Raw genomic sequence first — 20,541 nt, 5'->3', positions numbered from 1 at the left:
TCTTCCGATCAAACTATCAAGTCTCACGCATGGTTTGCAACCACCGAAAATCGTCTATCAACCAGATTTGGGCGACTTCAGATCCCATGAGATAAATGGATTGGAAGGCATGTAAACACCGAGTCGCGTCTGGTGCAAAACTGATGGCAGACGTTCTATCCTCGTTGTTTCCTGTTTTGTGGCCTACCTTCATTTCCGATGGTCATGATTTTTAGGTTCAATAATTAAAATGAAGAGACATACCTTATTTACACCGCCATCCTAAACCCAGAAAGAGGCATGTAAGAATCCTATTCTACACTTTCAAGATCATCGTCTATTAGCCAGATTCAGGTGGATCCTTACTCTTGCTATGGTGGTAGAATCTTAAGAGTTTCAACACCCGATCGATCGAGGGTTCGAGTATCCATAAGTGGCGAAATCGCACTACGGCGTGAGTGTGGGGTGTGTGTGTGCGCGTGTGTATATAAAAAACAAAAAAACAAAACCAGATTCGGGGGACAACAAGTCACGTGGGATAAATGTATTGGATGGCGTGTAAACACCGATTCGCGTCAGGCGCAAAACTGATGGCGGACGTTTTATCCTCACTGTTTCCTATTTTGTGGCCTGCTTTTAATTCAGATGACCATGACTTTTGGGTTCAATGGTTAAAATGAAGAGACATACCTGATGGACGGGTTGGATCTCACCAAAACATCTCTCTACTAGCGAAAATAACACCGAAATGTACCAAGCCCACCGTTCATCTGCAATTATCCGAAAGCAAGAAGAAGCAAAATCCATTATTTAAATACAAGGATGGTCTTCCTATGCAATCCCTCCACGCCAAAGAAGCTGTCCAGGACCATCGCCACCTTCTTAACTGGCGCCACCCTCTTCTCCATCGGTGCGCACCTGTCGTACGTTAACGTCGCCCCTCGGCAAGCTCGCACCAAAGCCCGCAACGATATCGTCAAAGAGCATTTCCGGAAGAAGCAAGGCAAGTGAATCCGCCGTTCATTTATCTCTGGCTTCAAGAAAATCAATGGCTCCTGTTCCTTCTTCGGCTCCGATCGACGGCCCGCTTTTTGCTGAGGTCAATATGGGTTCGGACTCCTCTGCTCAAACGGTTCGAGTCACTGTCGTGCAAGCGTCCACTGTTTTCTACGACACCCCAGCCACTCTAGGTATTCCTTCATGATCTTCTTCTTAACTTGTTCGATTCTTGCATCTGAACCGTCAATATAGTGAGCCGTGTTGTGGATGGTGCATGGTACTGAAATTTGGATTGATTGGATGGTTCTGATGTCTGATTAATGGCCATTTGCTTGTTGAATTGGATGCGGCCTAGCACAACAGTTGGATTCATGGATGAATTGGACCTCTGATTTTTCTTTAAAGATTGGGCCTATTGGCTGTTTTCTGTTTTAGTAATATATACTTGATTTTCAGCGATCAGACGGTTAGGATCATCTTTTCTGGTTTGTGTTTCTGAGTTCGGCCCATCTAAAGTGGACTCAGCTTTGGTAGTGGCCCCTCCAGTATGGGAACGGATTGGCTGCTCCTCCTGACACCAGCCAATGGCTGATGGTCGGTGCTTTGTGGGCCCCACCATGATGTATGTGTTTCATCCATGCAGTCAATCTATTTTTTCAGATCATTTTACAGTATGAGACCAAAAATGAGGTATATCCCAATCTCAAGTGGACCACATTACAGGAAACAGTGTTCAATGAGCGTCGACCATTAAAAACATTTTGGGGGCCACAGAAGCTTTGAATCAAGCTGATTTTTGTTTTTTCCCTTCATCTGGGCCTGCATGACCTAATCAACAGATTGGATAACAAATAAACAGTACTGTGCGCCTTAGGGGGATTTTAATGATGGATATCCAATCACTATTGTTTTCATGTGGTGTGGACCACCAGAGATTTATATACCTTTAATTTCTGGGATCAAGCCCTAAAATGATCTTTAAAAATGGATGAACGGAATGGATGAAACACATACATCATGGTAGGGCCCACAGAGCACCGACCACCAACCACGGGGTTGGTGGCAGGGGGAGTAGCAAATCCTTTCCCTCCAGTATCGAGCTCGGTACTGGTCGGTGATGGAAAAGCTCTGTGGGCCCAACATGATGTATGTGACTTATCCATGCCGTCCATCCATTTTGTGTCAGCTCATTTTTAGGGCATTAGTAAAAAAAAAAAAAAGAAGAAAAAGAGGCAGATCTAAATCTCAGGTGGACCATACCACACAAAAAAGTTGCAATTGAAGGCCCACCATTAAAAACTTCATAGGTCCCACTGTAATGTTTATTTGCCATCCAGCCTGTTGATCTAGTCACACAGACCTTTTGTAGCCCCTAATAAGTTTTTAATGGTGGGTGTTCAATCAGCATTGTTTCTTATGGTGTGATCCACTTGAGATTTGGATCTGCCTCACTTTTTGTCTCATGCTCTAAAATGATCTAAAAAAATGAATGGACCACATGGATAAAACACATGCATCATGGTGGGGCCCAAAGAGTTTTTTCCAGTACCGAGCTCGGTACTAGAGGGGTCACTAGACTCACTACCGAATTTACACTAATTTATTGAATTTGAACTGCTGACCGCTTTAGTTTCAATGATCCATTTAATATAAATTAATTGGATGGTTAGGATTGTTCGATCACTGTTATTATTGTATTATGATCCGTACATAAGGGTCCTTGCAATTTGGATGGCGTGGATAAATGTGCATGTATACCACGTGCACATGAGATGCCAGACTTAGCACATGGTGTTCAGCTACCATTGTGATTTGTTGCTTTTGTATTTGCATTTGCCTTCGAAATCGTGTTTTAGTTCAGTATGGTGTTCGGATGCATGCTGTTGACACTAATAACAGTGATTAATTCGATGATGTGGAATACCAAATTGCGTTTTCCTTTTCTTTTCTCACCGTTCATTCTAGCCAAACCCAAATAGTTGGGACAAGGCTACGATGTTATGGATGTGATCTGGCCATTCATATTGAGGGACTAGGCTCCTAATTTAGATTACCATTTAAAAAAATAATAATAAATTATAATGAATAACAGATATTTTATTCAAAATAAATAACCTAGGAGCACATTAAAAAGAAGGAAAGGAGTTGCTAGCGCTAATACAAAGATTTCCAAATTTCGAATTACGTTGCTTTCAAGTTGGATTTTAAAGGAATGCAATTGCAACTTAAGAAATGCAAAATGCAATTGTTTGTCCTCCATGGAAGCTTGCTTTCATTCTCTCAATGATTTACAATTGCTTTGTCACTTTAGGGAGATTTGTTTTAATCATATTAATCGGGAATTTAGTGATATTGCCGATTCCTTCGTTAAGGGGACTAAAGCTCTCTGAATGTTTTAAATAATATCATTACACTTGATATCGCACTTGGGGAATGTAAATATAGGGAAATATTGTAGATATTGTGTAAAAAAATTTGCGGTCTTGGGGAAATGTTCAGGAAACTTTAGGAAAATGGTGAAACTTTTCGGTAAAACTTCAGGAGACGTTAAGGGTCCATTTGGGTAGGAGAACCTAATGGGGACATCTCGCGCACATGCCCGCCCCACCACGCACGTACACAAGGAGGAGGAGGGCCCCACCATCGATCTGGATCGATGATGACGTCTAAGGAGGACCCTAGTTAGAAGACTGCGTTTTGGTTCCTTGGAGTGAATCCGATTATCATGTGGATCCCACCATGGATTCTCATTATCATGGCCCACTATTCCAAACAATCTAGTATTTTGAGTTTTGGTTATTATTGTTATTAGGAACATCATAGACAGTTTAGATTATTTTGATTAGTTGTTAATTGTAGTTACTTCGTTTCTAAGTAATAAGTTGCGCACATGGCGCGAGTTTTAGGGTATAGGATTTTATTATAAATAGGCACCCATTGTAATCTTTTTCCTCATTGAAGATTAAATAAATTTTCTGCGTTTTTCTGCTCCTCTCTGAGTTGTGAAGCTTAATTGGGTGCGAAACCCTCCATTCTTCGAAGGGCTAACTACCATGGTGCGAAGCCACATCTATCCCAAATCGCCCACATCTCTTACCATCCATATTCCTCATCTCTTACAGTCATCCCCTCATCAAATCCACCCACGTTTGCAACTAATCTTTCCCCTATAGCAAATTTCCAGAATCTGGCCTGCAGTAGGGCTAAAACTTCGGCGGAGTACCATGCACAAACCAAACATCCAATTGGCGTGAAACTTGGCATAAAGGTAGACCTCCCCTGGCCGACCAGTACCTAGCTAGCTGATTTCAGATTCGTGGACCCCACACACATGCGAGTAAGATCCCACACACGTGCGTCAGACCAGGGCCGCTGTCCACACGTGTGGAACATTTTGGGTTCGTTTCTCTCTTCTATTTCATTCCTCTCTCGCCTTATTTCTTTAACCCTAACCCTAGATAATCCCTAAATCCCAAGTCCTATTCCACTTTTGCAAATTCTAAGTTTTTTCGATTTGAAACATGTGAATCCCTTGGATTGGAAAGTAATCATTTGCATTTGTGGATGAATTTACTCTCCTTTGAGCATTGTTTAGTCTATAATTTTTAATTGATCCAACCCTAACATGTGTAGGCTTGGACCTGCATAGATTCCCCTTATTGAATGCTTGACTTTTCTGTGGGATGTGGAATTTTTTGTGATTGTTTTAAAATTAGTGTGATCTAAAGCCAAAAATCTTGCATATCATATTTAATTTTCATGTCCTGCATCAAATTTGGTATCAGAGCTTAAGGTTCTTATAGAGGAATGCATTGTATGTTTAAGGTTTAGTCTACTCATGTTTATTTTGCATTAAATTTCATCATATAGGGTTGTTTAGAACCCCTCTTTCACAACATAGACTGCTGAATTATCTATTGTCAGAAATTACCCAATTTTCATTGCCGAATTTTCTATTAACAAACTGTTTGGACAGTTATGTTGCTGGAATTTTAGGAGCGTTGCGTAGTTTCCCTCATATAGAGTCCTATATGATCATTTAGTCCCATTTAGACGCATATAGTTGTGTAGAGGGTCTTTAAGTCGAGTTAATAGTTGTATGCCCACACGTACGGGTCATGGTTTAGGCTTGCACCCTACGCTAAACATGGAGCAATTGCAAGAGTTAATGAACAAAACGACTCAGCAGTTTGATTCTTTGGGTAAGCGCTTGGAACAACGTATTGATCAACGCTTTGAACAGCTTAATATGCGCATTACCCAACTAGAGACCTCCGTCAGGGCAAACCTCACCATTGGAAAAGATGTCTAATCTCAGGCAGGTGGTTAGGAGGATAGACCAAGGAATGAAGGTGGCTAAGGAATCAGTTATAGGCGCGCACCCGTGTACCCACCCTGTGAGGGACATCAAGACCACTATGACCCCGATGCGCAACTTCTCAAAGGAGTTAGAGTAGATGCCCCCACGTTTGATGGCCACTTGGACCCTAAAGCTTTTCTAGATTGGTTGGTAGACATGGACCACTATTTTGAGTGGTACGACATGTACAGCCTTGTAGCTAGAGAGAATGCACCAGAGGCTAGTGTAGAGTTACCCACTGAGGTCATTTCGGTAGTGGATGTGTTTCGTGATGTCTTTCCTGATGATTTACCGGATGAATTTCTCCCCATGAGGGATATACATCACACCAGGACATTGGACACCGTACTACCTACAGTCGAGTTTGCGTTTAATAGTTCTGTCAATAGGTCCACAAGTCTAAGTCCTTTTGAAGTCGTTACTACTTATAAACTTAGGAAACCTATTAATCTTGTCCTTATGTCACTGTCCCATAGGTCATCAGAGTCTGCAGTCTCTCGCACATCACATTCACTCATTGCATCAAGACATTAGGCGAATGATTACTACTAGTAATGAACATTACAAAATTTCTGCAGACTAACATAAACGATTCAACAAATTCTATGTAGGAGACTCTGTAATGGTCCGCAGTAGGCCAGAGTGGTACCCTCAAGGAGTCGTTCGTAAATTACACGCGCGTAGCGCTGGACCATTCAAAATTATAAAACGAAACAGTCTCAATGCGTATGTGGTAGATCTTTCACCTTTCATGGAAATTATTTCTACATTCAATGTGGAGGATCTAGTTGCATTTCAGGGGATCACTGATATATTGTCCAGCCCTTCACCTAACCATCTTAATTCCTTAGACCTTTCTCTTGATCCATAGCCCCCTCTCGACCCATCTTCTCAGTATCTACCTTCCATACCTACCCTTTCTACACCCAGAGAGGAGATAAAGGATATTTTAGACTATCAGATTGTATCGACGTCAGATGGTGGATTTCAAAAGTTCTTGGTCAAGTGGTAGTCACACCCAGCTTTAGACAGTACATGGCTCGCCAAGGAAAAGCTTTAGAGACTTGATCTTGATATCTGGGAGCGGTTTAGGAGTTTCGTTTCGCCAGTGGCGAAACCTTCACAGCTGGGGAGAATTGATGGAGACATCTCGCGCACATGCACGCCCTTCCTACGCATGTACGCAATGAGGGCCCCACCATCGATCTGGATCGATGACGACATCCAGGGAGGACCCCGTAGTTAGAGGACTGCGTTTTGGTTCCTTGGAGTGAACCTGATCGTCATATGAATCCCACCATGGGTTCTCATAATCGTGGCCCACTATTCCAAATGATCTAGTACTTTGAGTTTTGGTTATTATTGTTATTAGGAATATCATAGACGGTTTAGATTATTTTGATTAGTTATTAATTGTAGTTACTTCGTCTCTAAGTAATAGGTTGCGCACATGGCGTGAGTTTTGGCATATAGGATTTATTATAAATAGGCACCCCTTGTAATCTTTTTCCTCATTGAAGATTGAATAAAATTTCTGCGTTTTCCTGGTCCTTTCTGAGTTGTGAAGCCTAATTGAGTGCGAAACCCTCCCTTATTCAAACGGCTAACTACCGTGGTGCGAAGCTACATTCATCCCAAATCGCCCTCATCTCCTACCATCCATATTCATTATCTCCTATAGCCATCCCCTCATCAAATCTACCCACGTTTGCAGTTAATCTTTCCCCTACAACAAATTTTCAGAATTTGGACCTACAGGAAGGTTGAAACTTCGGCGGAGCACCGTGCCCAAACCAGACATCCAATCGGCGTGAAACTTAGTGTGAAGGTGGACCTCTCTTGGCCAACCAGTACCTAAAGGAATGCTCTGGTTTAGCTTAAAAACGCCACTCGTTGTGTTTATGTGAAGGAATGCTCTGGTTTAGCATGCTGAATTGTACGTGGAAGGCATGGAGCCCAACAAAAAAACAGGATTAGAGTTGATCCTGATTATGCAGGATCCCCTACCCAAAAAGACCTCAAAAGACACATGAAGGTTAAGATTTTTCTATTGTATAATACCGTGATTTATGTTTGGTTGTTATTCTTATGAACAGATAAGGCAGAGAGACTGGTTGCAGATGCTGCTGCATATGGGTCACAGTTGGTTTTGTTTCCAGAAGCATTTATCGGTGGTTATCCCCGTGGTTGCACCTTCGGTGTTACAATTGGTAGCCGTTCAGCCAAGGGAAAAGAAGAGTTCCAGAAGTATCATGCTTCAGCCATTGATGTGCCTGGTAAAATCTCTTTCTGTTTGGAGAAATTATGAGATTCATGCACATTCATGAATGTACGGTTTGCTAATGTACAGGATTCTGTCCATGTGGTTCAATGGTTTGATGATCCAAACCATTTACTTGATGTGCCTCAACCTGATAAGGAATTGCCTGAGAGTTTCTCATGTTGGGACTGGGGATATTCTAACCTTTGGTTGTTGGACCACAAATGTGACCACTGACATGTTGCTCAGCTGTTTATTTGTGGGCCATTGATCAATGGGCATAGATCTTTTAACCTAGAAGATTTTTGAGTCATCCCCCATCCTCTGCCGGTCGTGTCAGAGCAACAGTTTAGATCACTGAGCTGTGCTTCCACATGTACACATTACTACACATTAATGATCTGTACTTTTCCTGGTTAGCATGACCCTGTGTAATTGGAAACGGATTGGCTACTCCCCCTGCCACCAGCCAATGGCTGGTGGTTGTTGCTCTCTGGGCTCCACCATGATATATGTGTTTCATCCATGCCGTCCATTTATTTTTACATATCATTTTATGTTATGAGACCAAAAATTAGATATATCCCAATCTCAAGTGGACCACATTACAGGAAACAGTGTTGAATGAATTTTGACCATTAAAAACCTTTTAGGGGCCAAAAAAGTTTTGGATCAAGCTGATCTTTGTTTTTTCCCTTCGTCTGGGCCAGTATGACCTAATCAACAGATTGGATGTCAAATAAACAGTACAGTGGGCCTTGGGAGGATTTTAATGGTGGATATCTAATTGCTATTGTTTTCCTGTGGTGTCATCCACCTGAGATTTATATCCATCTCATTTTTTGCATAAAGCCCTAAAATGATCTTTAAAAATGGATGAAACACATACATCATGGCGGGCCCACAGAGCACCGACCACCAGCCACCGGGCTGGTGGCAGGGGGAGTAGCCAATCCGTTTCCTATGTGATTCCTCTTCCATTTTATTGATTGTCAGTTTTGGTTTTTGAAGCAAATAGACCTGTTGGCTGATAAATGACTGGTTTCCAGGCATTTCATTTAGTTACTCGTTGAAACCATGCTAAGATAAGTTGCAGCACAAATAGGTGGATATTCATGGAAATTAATACTAGCTAGTTACATTCTGACCTGCATTCCTACAGATCCTCTTAGTGAATGCGCAAGTACATTATTCATACCTGAAAACCACATATGGCTATATGTATTTTCAATGATTGCTGTATTCCACCAGGACGCGTGGGATAGATAGCAAGTGCTGTCAACAGTCCATGCCGGTGCTGTTTAAAGCCTGAATTTTGAAATATTTCGGGCCTATTCAAAACTTTGGTTTTGCTCAGCCTGTGCAGTGAGCAGCTTCACGCTGTTTGACATGATGGTGTACAAGATCAGACAGTGGGCCACTTCCTTCCAAAAGATTTTCAATTAGAATGAAAAGTGTGGATAAAGTCAAGATGAATCAAGTGGAAATCGGAAAAGGGAAGATTCTGGATCTCCATGAGCTCTAGATATTAGATTGTTGTCGTTTCTTTGAAATATTACTTCCATGAGGTTGTGCCCTTTGTATGGTAAAACTCGGATGAGTTGGCTTGGACTTGGTGGGACCTAATCTGGTTTGATGCCCCATGTCACCTGATTGGGTGAGTTGGGCTGATTTAGACCTGACTTGCATGACCAAGGAGGCCCTAATTGAAAACAAATCAAGCATAATTTGATAGTCAGGGCCAGTTGCTTATAAATATGCTAAAAAAGATGGAAAAAATGTTTTAAAAGGTGTGGTTTTCCCCTTCTTTCAATATTTTCCAAAAAGGCCTGTTTACTGAATTTTGCTCATTTTTTGTGTTTTGATCCGTAAAATAGGCCTAGATGTAGTTTAAAATTACTTTGTAAGCTTCCTTTATGTTTGCAATGAGTAACGAAGTGAAAGAGTAACAGAAAAATTGAAAATAAGAACTTTCATAATGGGCCCTTTATGGCTGTATTGACCCCGTAACAGTGCTGATACAGACACCCCACCCCCCCCCAAGGTAACCGAAGATGGTTGATGTTTGATTACTAGACATGTCCCCTTTTTTGGAATGGACCGATTCAATACTTTTAAGAGTGCCAAGTGTCAGGAAACTCCAGTCTCCGATGAGCATTGTTGTATTCCCTCGGAAAAGTTAGAGCCTATTGGCATTCATTTTATAGAACTAATCACCTACAACCCCTTTTTTCAACCATTTTGCTCTTGAATATAGGTGATGTTTTCAAGTGTTAAAGGGAAGTACTGAAGTAGAAAAAAGTGGGGTGTGCATACAACTGACTGTAGGGGTCATCCCCTTCATTTTATGTTGCTATCTTCCATAAACGGGTCATTGATAGTAATCCGTGAGGCTGTTTGGATTTGGGCAAAGTTGTATCCCAACTACTAGTCATGGCTAACCTACATGTCCATGGTTTACCAACCCGCTTGTGCACGGCAACTAATGAACTTTTGGAGAGGTAGTTATGGATGTGTGACCATTAGACCATTGATTGGGTGTCTTAGTGGACAGGTGGATCTACTTGTCAATGGCCCTTTATAGTTTCGGTGCACATAAGGATCATATTTATCTGTGCACGTGTGCAACGTATTTCAATGTGCCACGTGTGCTATCATCCAAGTTCAAGCATCCTACGTGTGCATATGTGCTACCATCAATCTTCAACATTAAAAAATGTGGCACTTGTCAAATGTACATGTGTAAGTTATAGAGAATGCTAGTGTATTGTGTATGTGGTTAGTGACCCTTTTAGTATAAGTGCTTGTGCACACTTTCCTCTTCTCCCACGGTGTACTATATGCTCTATTATAATAAAATATTATGTGTTAGGGCAAGCAAGTCTTACACAATGTATTTCCCAAACTCTCCTCTTTCTTCTTCTTCTCTCTTAATCTTCTCCTCTTTTCTTTACATTATTATCATCAAACCATTCTCTACTTGGTATCAGATCATAGATTCAACCATTTCGCATCCAACAGATTAAGAGGCGACAAGTCACCTTGCTGACATCAGCAACCGTACGGCTGACATCAGCGTTGTACGGACACATGGACTCCGTTTGAGCTAAAAGTTTAAGGGTTTTGATAGATCTTGATTTTAGAAGATTTGTCATGATTTTTTCAGAATTTTTTGGACTTTCTTTCATGGTATTTTGGGCGAAATAGAGAAATTCGAAAATCGGGCCTATCTTCAGTTTTACTTCAATCCACCTCAAATCAGTAAGCTTTTCTTTGGTTTCTTTGCTCAAAATGGACCAAAATCTACCTCCCAAGCTACCGAAGGAGGATTTTTTTTTTTTTAATTTTTAACCTAAGATCCATGTTTGAGAGGGTTTTAACCTCAAACGGACGTGCGACTAGGTCATTTTTCACTTTGTTGGGCCATTTTTTTACTAAGTTTCATATTACTTTGGATGATTGCTATTTGTTTGAGGTTTATCTTTTATTATATTGAAGGATTGAGTTGTTTGAATCAATCCTTCTTAGTGTAGGGCCTCTCTAGTCATTAGTTTATCTCTCTTGGACTCTACTATGGCTAACAAAGGGCCATCATCTCTTGGCATAGGGTCTCTTGAATCTAACCCCTTGCAAATTATCTTCACTAAGTTGAATAGTGACAACTATCTTCAATGGGCACAATCTGTAAAAGTGTTCTTAGGAGCCCGTGAGAAGTTGTCGTATATTTTGGATGATCCCCCAAGTTCTACAGATGTTACCTACAAGTCTTGGACGAAAGGAGAATTATCAAGTTATTGCATGGTTGTTGAATAGTATGGATTCCTCGATTAGCCACTCAGTGATATTTTTATCCTCGGTTAAAGGCATTTGGGATAAGCTTCATGATATGTTTTCGGAATTTCGGGGCATGTGGGATGAGTTGGATATGTATTAACCTCTTCCTTCCAAATGTAAAGAGGATCATGAAGATGCCCATAAGCAGCGGGATGATACTCGTATCATGCAATTCCTAGCCGAGTTGAATTCCAATTATCTCCATGTTCGAGATCAAGTTGTTATGCAGGATCCTTTTCCTCCATTGACGACAATCTATGCCATGTGTCAGTGTGCTACTGTCTTTACTCTTCCTTCTCATTCATTTGTGTCACCCGAGCGTTCAACATATCTTATTGGTGATCAGTCCTCTCTTAAGCCTTCGGGTACCATCCTTGAGTTCAAGGCGCATTTCTGATTTTGGTGGTCGTAGTAGAGACCGTGAGGGAGATCGTAGTTATGGCGGTCATAGTCTTCGTGGTCGTGGTGGACGTGGACGAGGACGTGATAGTTCTCGCATTTGTTCTCATTGCGGTGGAACTAATTACACCGTTGATTATTGTTGGCAGATACATGGTCATCTCACGTATATTGCTTCTTCTGTTACATCCACAATTGCTCCTGAGACACAGTCTTCCACCCCGATAGCCGAACAGTCTACTTTAGGGGAGTCTTTTATTATTTCTCAGGCTACATATGATGCTCTTATGCGGCTTCATATTCGTGATATTCCTGAGCCATTTCATGCAGCTTCAGCCCAGTCAGGTACTACTCTTCTTGCATTATCCTCTCCTACCTCATGGGTCATAGACTCTGGAGCTTCCTCCAATATGACTAGTAAGTCTTAATTATTTTCCTCTTATTTTCCTTCTCCCCACACTCAGTATGTCATAATTGCAGATGGAACCCAAACTCTCATCTGTAGGATTGGTTTAATCCCTTTTTCTTCTTCCTTTTCTCTATCCTCAGTCTTGCATGTGCCTTGTTTGTTAGCTCATTTACTAAATCATTAAATTGTTCCATTACCTTCTTCCCTTCTTATTGTTTGTTTCAGGACCTACAGACGAAGAGAGTGATTGATAGGAAGCATGAGCGAGGAGGCGTTTATCTTCTCGATAATATACATGTTGCCGCTTCTAGTACTATTTCTCTAGATCGAAAGTCCATGACTTGGTGGCACTGCCGCTTAGGCCACCCATCAATAGCTAGATTGAGAATTTTGTTTCCATCCTTATCTGTCACTAAACCGTTATGTTGTGATATTTGTGAATTGTCTAAGCATTATTGTGCTACGTTTCCTCCTATTTCTTCTGGGAGGAAATCTTAACCTTTTATTCTGGTTCACTCAGATGTTTGGGGACCAGCTCTGGTTACCTCTACTTTTGAATTTAAATATGTTGTTACCTTTATTAATGATTATTCACGTATGACTTGGATTTATCTTTTGAAATCTAAAAGTGAAGTGTTTGATGCGTTTAAAGTGTTTTATCATGAAGTGTACACTCAATTTCAATGTTCCATCAAAACCCTTCATTCTGATAATGGGGGGAGGGGGAATACATGTCTACTACCTTTCTATCCTTCTTACAAGAACATGGTATTTTGTCTAAGACATCGTGTGCTCGAACACCTCAAAAAAATGGTATTGCAGAATGAAAGAATCGTCATCTTCTTAAAGTCACTCGCACCCTTTTGCTTGGTATGCATTTACCTAAACATTTTTGGGGTGATGCTCTTATAACTGCTACTTTTCTTATTAATCGTATACCCTCACGTATCATATCTTACAAATCTTCATTTACTATATTGTATCCTCATGATAATCTATTTCCTCTACCACCTAAAGTTCTTTGTTGCACTTGCTTTGTTCAAATTTTGGATGGAAGTAATGATAAACTTAGCCTCAGAGCAATTAAATGTGTCTTTCTAGGGTATACTCGGAGTTAGAAATGGTATAAATGTTTTGACCCATTAACTCGCAAGAAATTTCTCGGCTAATGTAACCTTCTCTGAGGATATTTCTTTTTTCTCTGCTCCAGGCCGATCCTTCTATGATCCTCTTGCGGGTCAGGGGGAGTATGACTCTTATCATCCTCCTCCTTTCACTAGTGATCATGGGGAAACTCATTTCCCTTCCATTTAGCATCCTGTTGGTGATTTGGGTGAGCCTAAGCCTCTGCGGGTGTATCATCGTCGAAATAAATCTTCAAATGTTCAGCCATCCACCTTTCCGCTCACTTTAAATGTTGGCTCAGGTGACTCTCCTACCTCGAGTTTATATCTCTCCATCGCCTTGCGCAAAGGGTCACGATCTTGTACTCAATACCCCATTAATAATTTCGTTTCATATGATCATCTTTCACCGTCTTGTTAGTCATTTGCAGCTTCCCTTTCATCACAGACTATTCATCGGTCTCTCTCATATACTCTTCAAAGTCCTGACTGGACGAGGTGATGATAGAAGAAATGTCTGCTCTTGAGAAGAATCATACTTGGGACCTTGTGCCACTTCCTTTAAGTCATAAACCTGTTGGATGTCGATGGGTTTATACGATCAAGTTTCTTCTACACGGCTCCATTGATCGCTATAAAGCCCGTCTTGTTGCTAAGGGTTACACACAGACTAATGATGTGAATTACTTCAGGACATTTTCTTCGATGGCTAAGCTTAAATCGATTCGCGTTGTGATCTCCTTAGACGTTAATTTACCATGACCCTTGTTTTAACTTAATGTTAAGAATGCATTTCTAAAAGGGGACCTTGCAGAGGAAGTTTACATGCATCAACCTCTTGGCTTTGTTGCTTCTCACAACCATATGCTTGTATGTCAGTTGAAGAAGGATTTTCATGGACTCAAACAATCCCCACGTGCATGGTTCGAAAAATTCATTCAGGCTCTCTTGGAGTTCAGCTTTGTTCGTAGTCATGCCAATCATTCTCTCTTTGTATGTCGTCGATCGACAGACATCATGGTTCTCATTGTCTATATGGATGATATTGTTTTGTCCAGTAGTGATTTTGTTGGAATGAGGGAGGTCAAAGAATTTTTGAAGACCAAGTTTAAAATCAAAGATCTTGGTCCTCTTCGCTACTTCCTCGGAATTGAAGTTGGTCGCTCATCATCCAGATTGGTCTTGTCACAACGAAAATATGCGCTCGATCTTCTCATGGAGACCGGCATGTTAGGGTGCAAGCCCGCTACCACTCCCATGAATACTTCACAGAAGCTTTGACCAGATGATGGTGCTTTCCTTACTGATCCTGGGATGTATCGATGACTTGTAGGCCGACTTATTTACCTGACTATGACTCGCCCAGATCTCTCATTTGTAGTGAGTGTTGTTAGCCCCGGGTTTTGGTATCTACCGTATACTTCGGTATCTAAAATCAGCCCCGGGTTTTGGCCTCCGCTTTTAGTTGCATGGTAATCTTCATCTTCCTGGCTATTCCGATACTGATTGTACAGGTAGTACTCATGATCGCCGCTCAACATCCGACTTTTGTATCTTCGTAGGTGGTAATCTTATAACATGGAAGAACAAAATCAACCGGTTGTTGCTCGATCCTCGGCTGAAGCAGAATATTATGCTATGGCTCATGCGACGTGTGAACTTGTGTATCTTCGCAACCTTCTTGAAGAACTTGGCTATCCTCCTTCGGATCCTTTTCCTCTTCATTGTGACAACCAAGCGGCCATCCATATTGCTCGTAACCTGGTTTTCCACGAGCGAACCAAGCATATTGAGGTGGACTGTCACTTTATTCGGGAGAAAGTAGTTTCTAAAGAAATCGTCACTCATTTTGTTCGATCTAGGGATCAACTTGCTGATGTTCTTACAAAGTCTTTGAGTCGAGATGCTCTTCATCATGTTCGTGACAAGTTAGGCATGATCAACATCTATGCTCTAACTTGAGGGGGAGTATAGAGAATGCTAGTGTATTGTGTACGTGGTTAGTGACCCTTATAGTGTAAGTGCATATGCACACTTTCTTCTTCTCCTGCGGTGTACTATATGGTCTATTATAATAAAATATTGTGTGTTAGGGCAAGCAAGTCTAACACAACATCTTTTCCAAACTCTCCTCTTTCTTCTTCTCTCTCAATCTTCTCCTCTTTTCTTCACATTATTATCATCAAACCATTCTCTACTTAAGTGTGCCTCCGACCACTCTTTAATTTCCCTACATGTACTACAATCTATCTTCTCCATGACCGAATGGGTTGGAAACAACAGAGGGAACAACTAGCTAGCAACATCATGTCCATGACCAACTAACCTTGATAGCATGCCATAGATTGATAATCATGACACAATTTGCCCAAATCCAAACAGGCCCTTTGCTTGCTCAATCATAAACTTTCAATCCAGCAATTATGATAATTTTTTTCACAAAAATCACCAGATGTTCTACTTTTTTTTCTTTTCTTTTTTTTTTGGTGGACTTTACTGTCTGTTTTTTCTTTCCTGTTTTGAAAAAAGCATATTGTCCGGAACAGGTTTTCATATTCCTTGTGTTTATTGAATGTGTTTACTGTTTCGAGCTTCTGGTCTGTATGGGCAAAAGTTCTGGTAAAAGAAAAAGAGCTTCTAGTTTATTTAATAGGAAGGCAAATGTTATCCTTTGGATTCAGAACCTTTAATCAATGTTATCACTATGTATGCATGCAGGTCCTGAAGTTGATCGCTTGGCAGCCATTGCTGGAAAATATAAAGTTTATTTAGTAATGGGCGTGATAGAGAGGGCAGGATATACACTTTATTGTACGGTTCTCTTCTTTAATTCTCAAGGCCAGTACATGGGGAAGCATCGCAAAATCATGCCGACAGCATTGGAACGTATAGTATGGGGTTTTGGAGATGGATCGACTATTCCCGTCTTTGAGACTCCAATTGGAAAGATAGGTGCTGTCATTTGCTGGGAGAATAGGATGCCTCTTTTAAGAACAGCTGTATATGGGAAAGGTAAACCTTTTGACACTAGGCTTGTTCTGTGGTTTTAGTTATTTATTTATGTTATTTGAAAGTGGATCTTGGCGTTATTGTTTGTATCTTAGTTGCATGATCCTTCTAAGTTGGTGTTGCTCCTGCTTCAAAACACGCTTTGGGTTCGGGAAACTGCTCTTCCTACTTGAAAAGATTTTGAAACAGATGCTTCCCTGCTCTCACACCCAAATCTGTTGCTGCTTCACTTCATGCTTCGTGCAATTATAGTTTATATCTAAGTTAGTTATCAGGCCCTCAGTAACTTCCTACTTGAAAAGATTTTGAGACAGATGCTTCCCTGCTCTCACACCCACATCTGTTGCTGCTTCACTTCATGCTTCGTGCAATTATAGTTTATATCTAAGTTAGTTATCAGGCCCTCAATATGATTTAGTTCTGTTCATGTGGATGCGCATGAGATCCCTATAATTCTTCTGCTGCAACCTATCACTATTGAGCTGTACTCACTAATCACACCATTTGGATACTCCTAGCCACTGATTGGAGGACTTACTACAATTCTAGAAGTGTTATGAAAAGAAAAAAGAAACAAAGAGAGAATTCCAGGTGGCCGTTGACATTCAATAGGCAGCTAGGGGATTATCTGCCCTTTGTGTGATTTCTGAGGCATAGCCCATCCATGACAGGGCTCCTCAACAAATGAATAGAAGGATACATATATGGATATTAGCCATTACATTTCTTTTAGAAAGAGATTCTGTCCAAATGAACAACAATGGCATGGTTATAGAAATCTATCTGGCACATATATGCTTTAGGGGACATCATGGCATAACTTTTTGAGGTGTAGGGATCTAAAAGATCGAATGGAAGGATACGTAGACAGGTAAATCTCTTATGAGTTCTGTAGTATTCCTTTTAAGGGGATTCATCATTCGAAGGGAATTAGGCTACTCAATAATTTTACATTTCATTTATGTTCAAGTAATTTAGAAAATAAAGTTGAAGGAAGAATGAATCCCCTTAACTATTAACCCCTGCATCTCTCACAAGACTGCTGTGCTTTTGTAGGCATTGAGATCTATTGCGCACCTACCGCTGATCCCACGAACACATGGCATTTGTCGATGATCCACATTGCCCTAGAGGGTGGATGCTTTGTTCTGTCTGCGAACCAGTTCTGCCGAAGGAAAGACTTTCCACCTGCACCAGATTATGTATTCATTGGTCCAGAGGAAGAATACTCGCCAGATTCTGTTGTATGCTCGGGAGGCAGTGTGATTATTTCACCATCAGGAACTATTTTGGCGGGACCCAATCATGAAGGAGAGGCCCTCATCTCCGCTGATCTCGGTATGACTGCCTCCTTCACAATCAATTCTGCTCATATGATAATAAATACGAAAAAATAATGTGCATGTGGGGATACACCCATGATTCGTTCAAAAAATGAGGGAACTAGATCAATGGTTTCAGGACTTGGACAAGTCCCATTGGACTCCTCCGAGTCAACTCAAGTCTCAGTCGGACCCAATATGGTTTGAGTCACTTGACACCCTGAGTCACCTTGACTCAGTCAAGTCAGACCAATTTATGCAGACCTGGGCGAGTCCCAACTAGATCCATGAGGTTTTCTGATCTGATGGCATGTGACCCAGCCTTTCTACATACTCCCTTATGTGCCAATGTGGCACACATCAATGGGTTCCAAGCTATCATCATGCTCTGGCCCAAGAATGAGGCTGGTCAGGGCAGGCCAGTGTAAGAAAAAATGTAATATATGCACACTCCCTTTTTTGGACCATTTTTGTAAATTTTCTCAACTGTTGATTTCTTAGACGCTGGTTGAAGGCATGCAATTTTGGGCACCCTCATCAATGGGTGGGCTCCCATCAGATCAATGGTTTGGATCACCAAATCATGGGTGTCACCACTACAAAATGAGAGTAGAAATGCACTATTGACAGCTCAATGCATTAGGAACCAATGATTCCTCAAAATTCGGACTGCAACTTGTGTCAGGTTGTCAATGTCCTCACTCGGGTTGGGTTCAGGTTGGAAAATGCCATCTGATTTGCAGTCAGGTTGGGTTTGGGTTGAGCAGATTCAGGTCTGGTTAGGTTGGGTCAGGAAGAATCACAAGTATTTGGGTCAGGTAGGGTTGAGTATAGAGGAATTTGGGTTGGGTATGGTTGGGCACCTTGGGTCAAGTTGGACCCTAAAACCCAACCCAACCTGCCCGATTTGCACCCCTACTCAAAATACAGGCCTGGGCCTTTTTCTTGTTCTGATCTTTAACACTGCATTGATATTCCAAATGATACGCAGATCTTGGAGAGATTGCACGGGCGAAGTTTGATTTCGATGTGGTTGGACACTACTCGAGGCCAGATGTTCTGAGCCTGACAGTGAAGGACGATCCCTTGAATCCAGTGACGTTCACCTCCGGAGCTAAAATTGAAGGCTCTCAAAAACCATAACAGCCTCTTTCAACGGGTTTGCAGTTCGAGATCTTCCATTCCATTCCTTTGTGTGTCTTACTACTGAACTACCTAACTACGCATATTTATGTTTGGATGGATTGAAACTCAGTTCCTGTGTACTATATCAGTCACCACTGAAACTGGGTCATATGCCCCCGCATCAGGCCGTTTTGGGCTGATGCAGGTCTATACAGCTGTATCTTTTATGGACCTAACCGGTTCAGATGAGGTGGTACCTACCAGATTCAAACAATGCTTGGGTGATTTGATGAAAGCTGTGTATTTTGTGTCTCTCAGATTGGAAATTTTACACATAGGGGTGGACTCCAGTTTGGGGACCATGTGATGCATGTATCACATCCAGACCATTGATCAGATTAGTCTGCCCATGTTACTCTTACAGACCATGAATCAGGCTGATCTGTGAATCATATGGGCTAGAGAATGGGTACGAGTTGGGAAGAACGGCCGCATTCAATTGCATGGAGGGTCCACCATGTTGTGCATATGGAATCCAGGCTGTTACGAACCTTCAACTAGCCTAGATGAGTGGTAAGACAAAGCTTGGGCTGTTTTCCACATTCAGGTGGGCTGCTGTGCTGATCAAGGGTGGGTGTCCTCTCTCACATTGTCCCCTGCATTATAGCCTACTGGTGGGTTGGATTGAGCTGATTTTTGGCAATTGGGGGTGATATGAAGCAATGTGTCTGATGGATGGATGGATGGGATGGATGGCCTGCATACATCACGTGGGTCCCACATCTTTCCACCTCTTACGTATATGGTTTCATGGCTACCAGCCTAACCGGACCATTTGGGACTTGTTTAACTGACGGCAGATGACCTGGTACGGCCTGAAGAATAGGAATATGGTAGAGCCATTTTGCCACAGTGCCTGTTGCAGGATGATGCTCAATTGGGACCGTCCATCTAGTGGGCCCAATCATGGATGGAACGTGATGTTGAAAATAATACCTTCCAGAGGCATCGGTTACATCATTGGACTTTTTTTGCTTTTTTTTATTTATGGTTTTCAGCTGCCTCTTATCAGATGGATCGGATCATCGTATTCACGTCTTTAATTTTTTAGCCATTCATGGTAGGGCCCACCAGATTGAAGGTCTTGATTGACAGGTCACCCTATCACATGTGTAGAGGAGAGAGATGGCTCTCTCTCTCTTTACGGAGGCAGAGTCTACCGTACTGATGGAATACTGGTGCAATAAAGCTCTTGTACACGCCACACCTGTGCCGCATGACAGTTACGAGATCGAATCCATCCATCAGGTTGATCCGACCTTTTACATTTTTTTTTTCTAAAAAATAAATCTGGTTCACTAAGCATGTGGGCCCCAATATTGGAAAGAGGTGGATGGGTTACAAAACTTAAGTCTCATAGCTGGACATTTGTTTTTGTGAACTGTGGCCACCCTGATCAGTGGATCAACTTGATTCTTTGGGCTAAGGCACCAATATAATGCTGCCTTTCTAACAGAAGGATGGGATCGTAGACCCATCTTGTCATGCCATGCCGGCGCACGTGTAACTCGTACGGAGCGTTATTGCACACGTGTGGGGCACGACGTAAAATGGAGAAAAAATTAGCATTGCCGGGCGAAAACTTAGTTACGAGAGTAAATTTTTAGGGTACGGAAATAGGGTTTTGAAAATACCCCTGAGTTTTAGGGTAAGGAGCTGGA

General features: G+C 41.7%; 1 protein-coding gene across 1 annotated transcript; it reads left to right on the top strand.

The window, feature by feature from the left end:
• The first annotated feature begins 788 nt into the window (after positions 1–788).
• Positions 789–19,115, top strand: LOC131234887 (bifunctional nitrilase/nitrile hydratase NIT4A-like). The gene is made up of 5 exons (XM_058231877.1): positions 789–1,169; positions 7,435–7,614; positions 16,083–16,376; positions 17,430–17,711; positions 18,687–19,115. Exons 1-5 carry the CDS (start codon positions 1,028–1,030, stop codon positions 18,836–18,838), a joined length of 1,050 nt encoding a protein of 349 aa, XP_058087860.1. The 5' UTR covers positions 789–1,027; the 3' UTR covers positions 18,839–19,115.
• The last annotated feature ends 1,426 nt before the right edge of the window (positions 19,116–20,541 follow it).

The sequence above is a fragment of the Magnolia sinica genome, chromosome 19 (assembly GCF_029962835.1).
Source record: "Magnolia sinica isolate HGM2019 chromosome 19, MsV1, whole genome shotgun sequence".
In the NCBI taxonomy this organism is placed as follows: Eukaryota; Viridiplantae; Streptophyta; class Magnoliopsida; order Magnoliales; family Magnoliaceae; genus Magnolia; species Magnolia sinica.
This window is presented reverse-complemented; position numbering and strand designations above follow the sequence as displayed.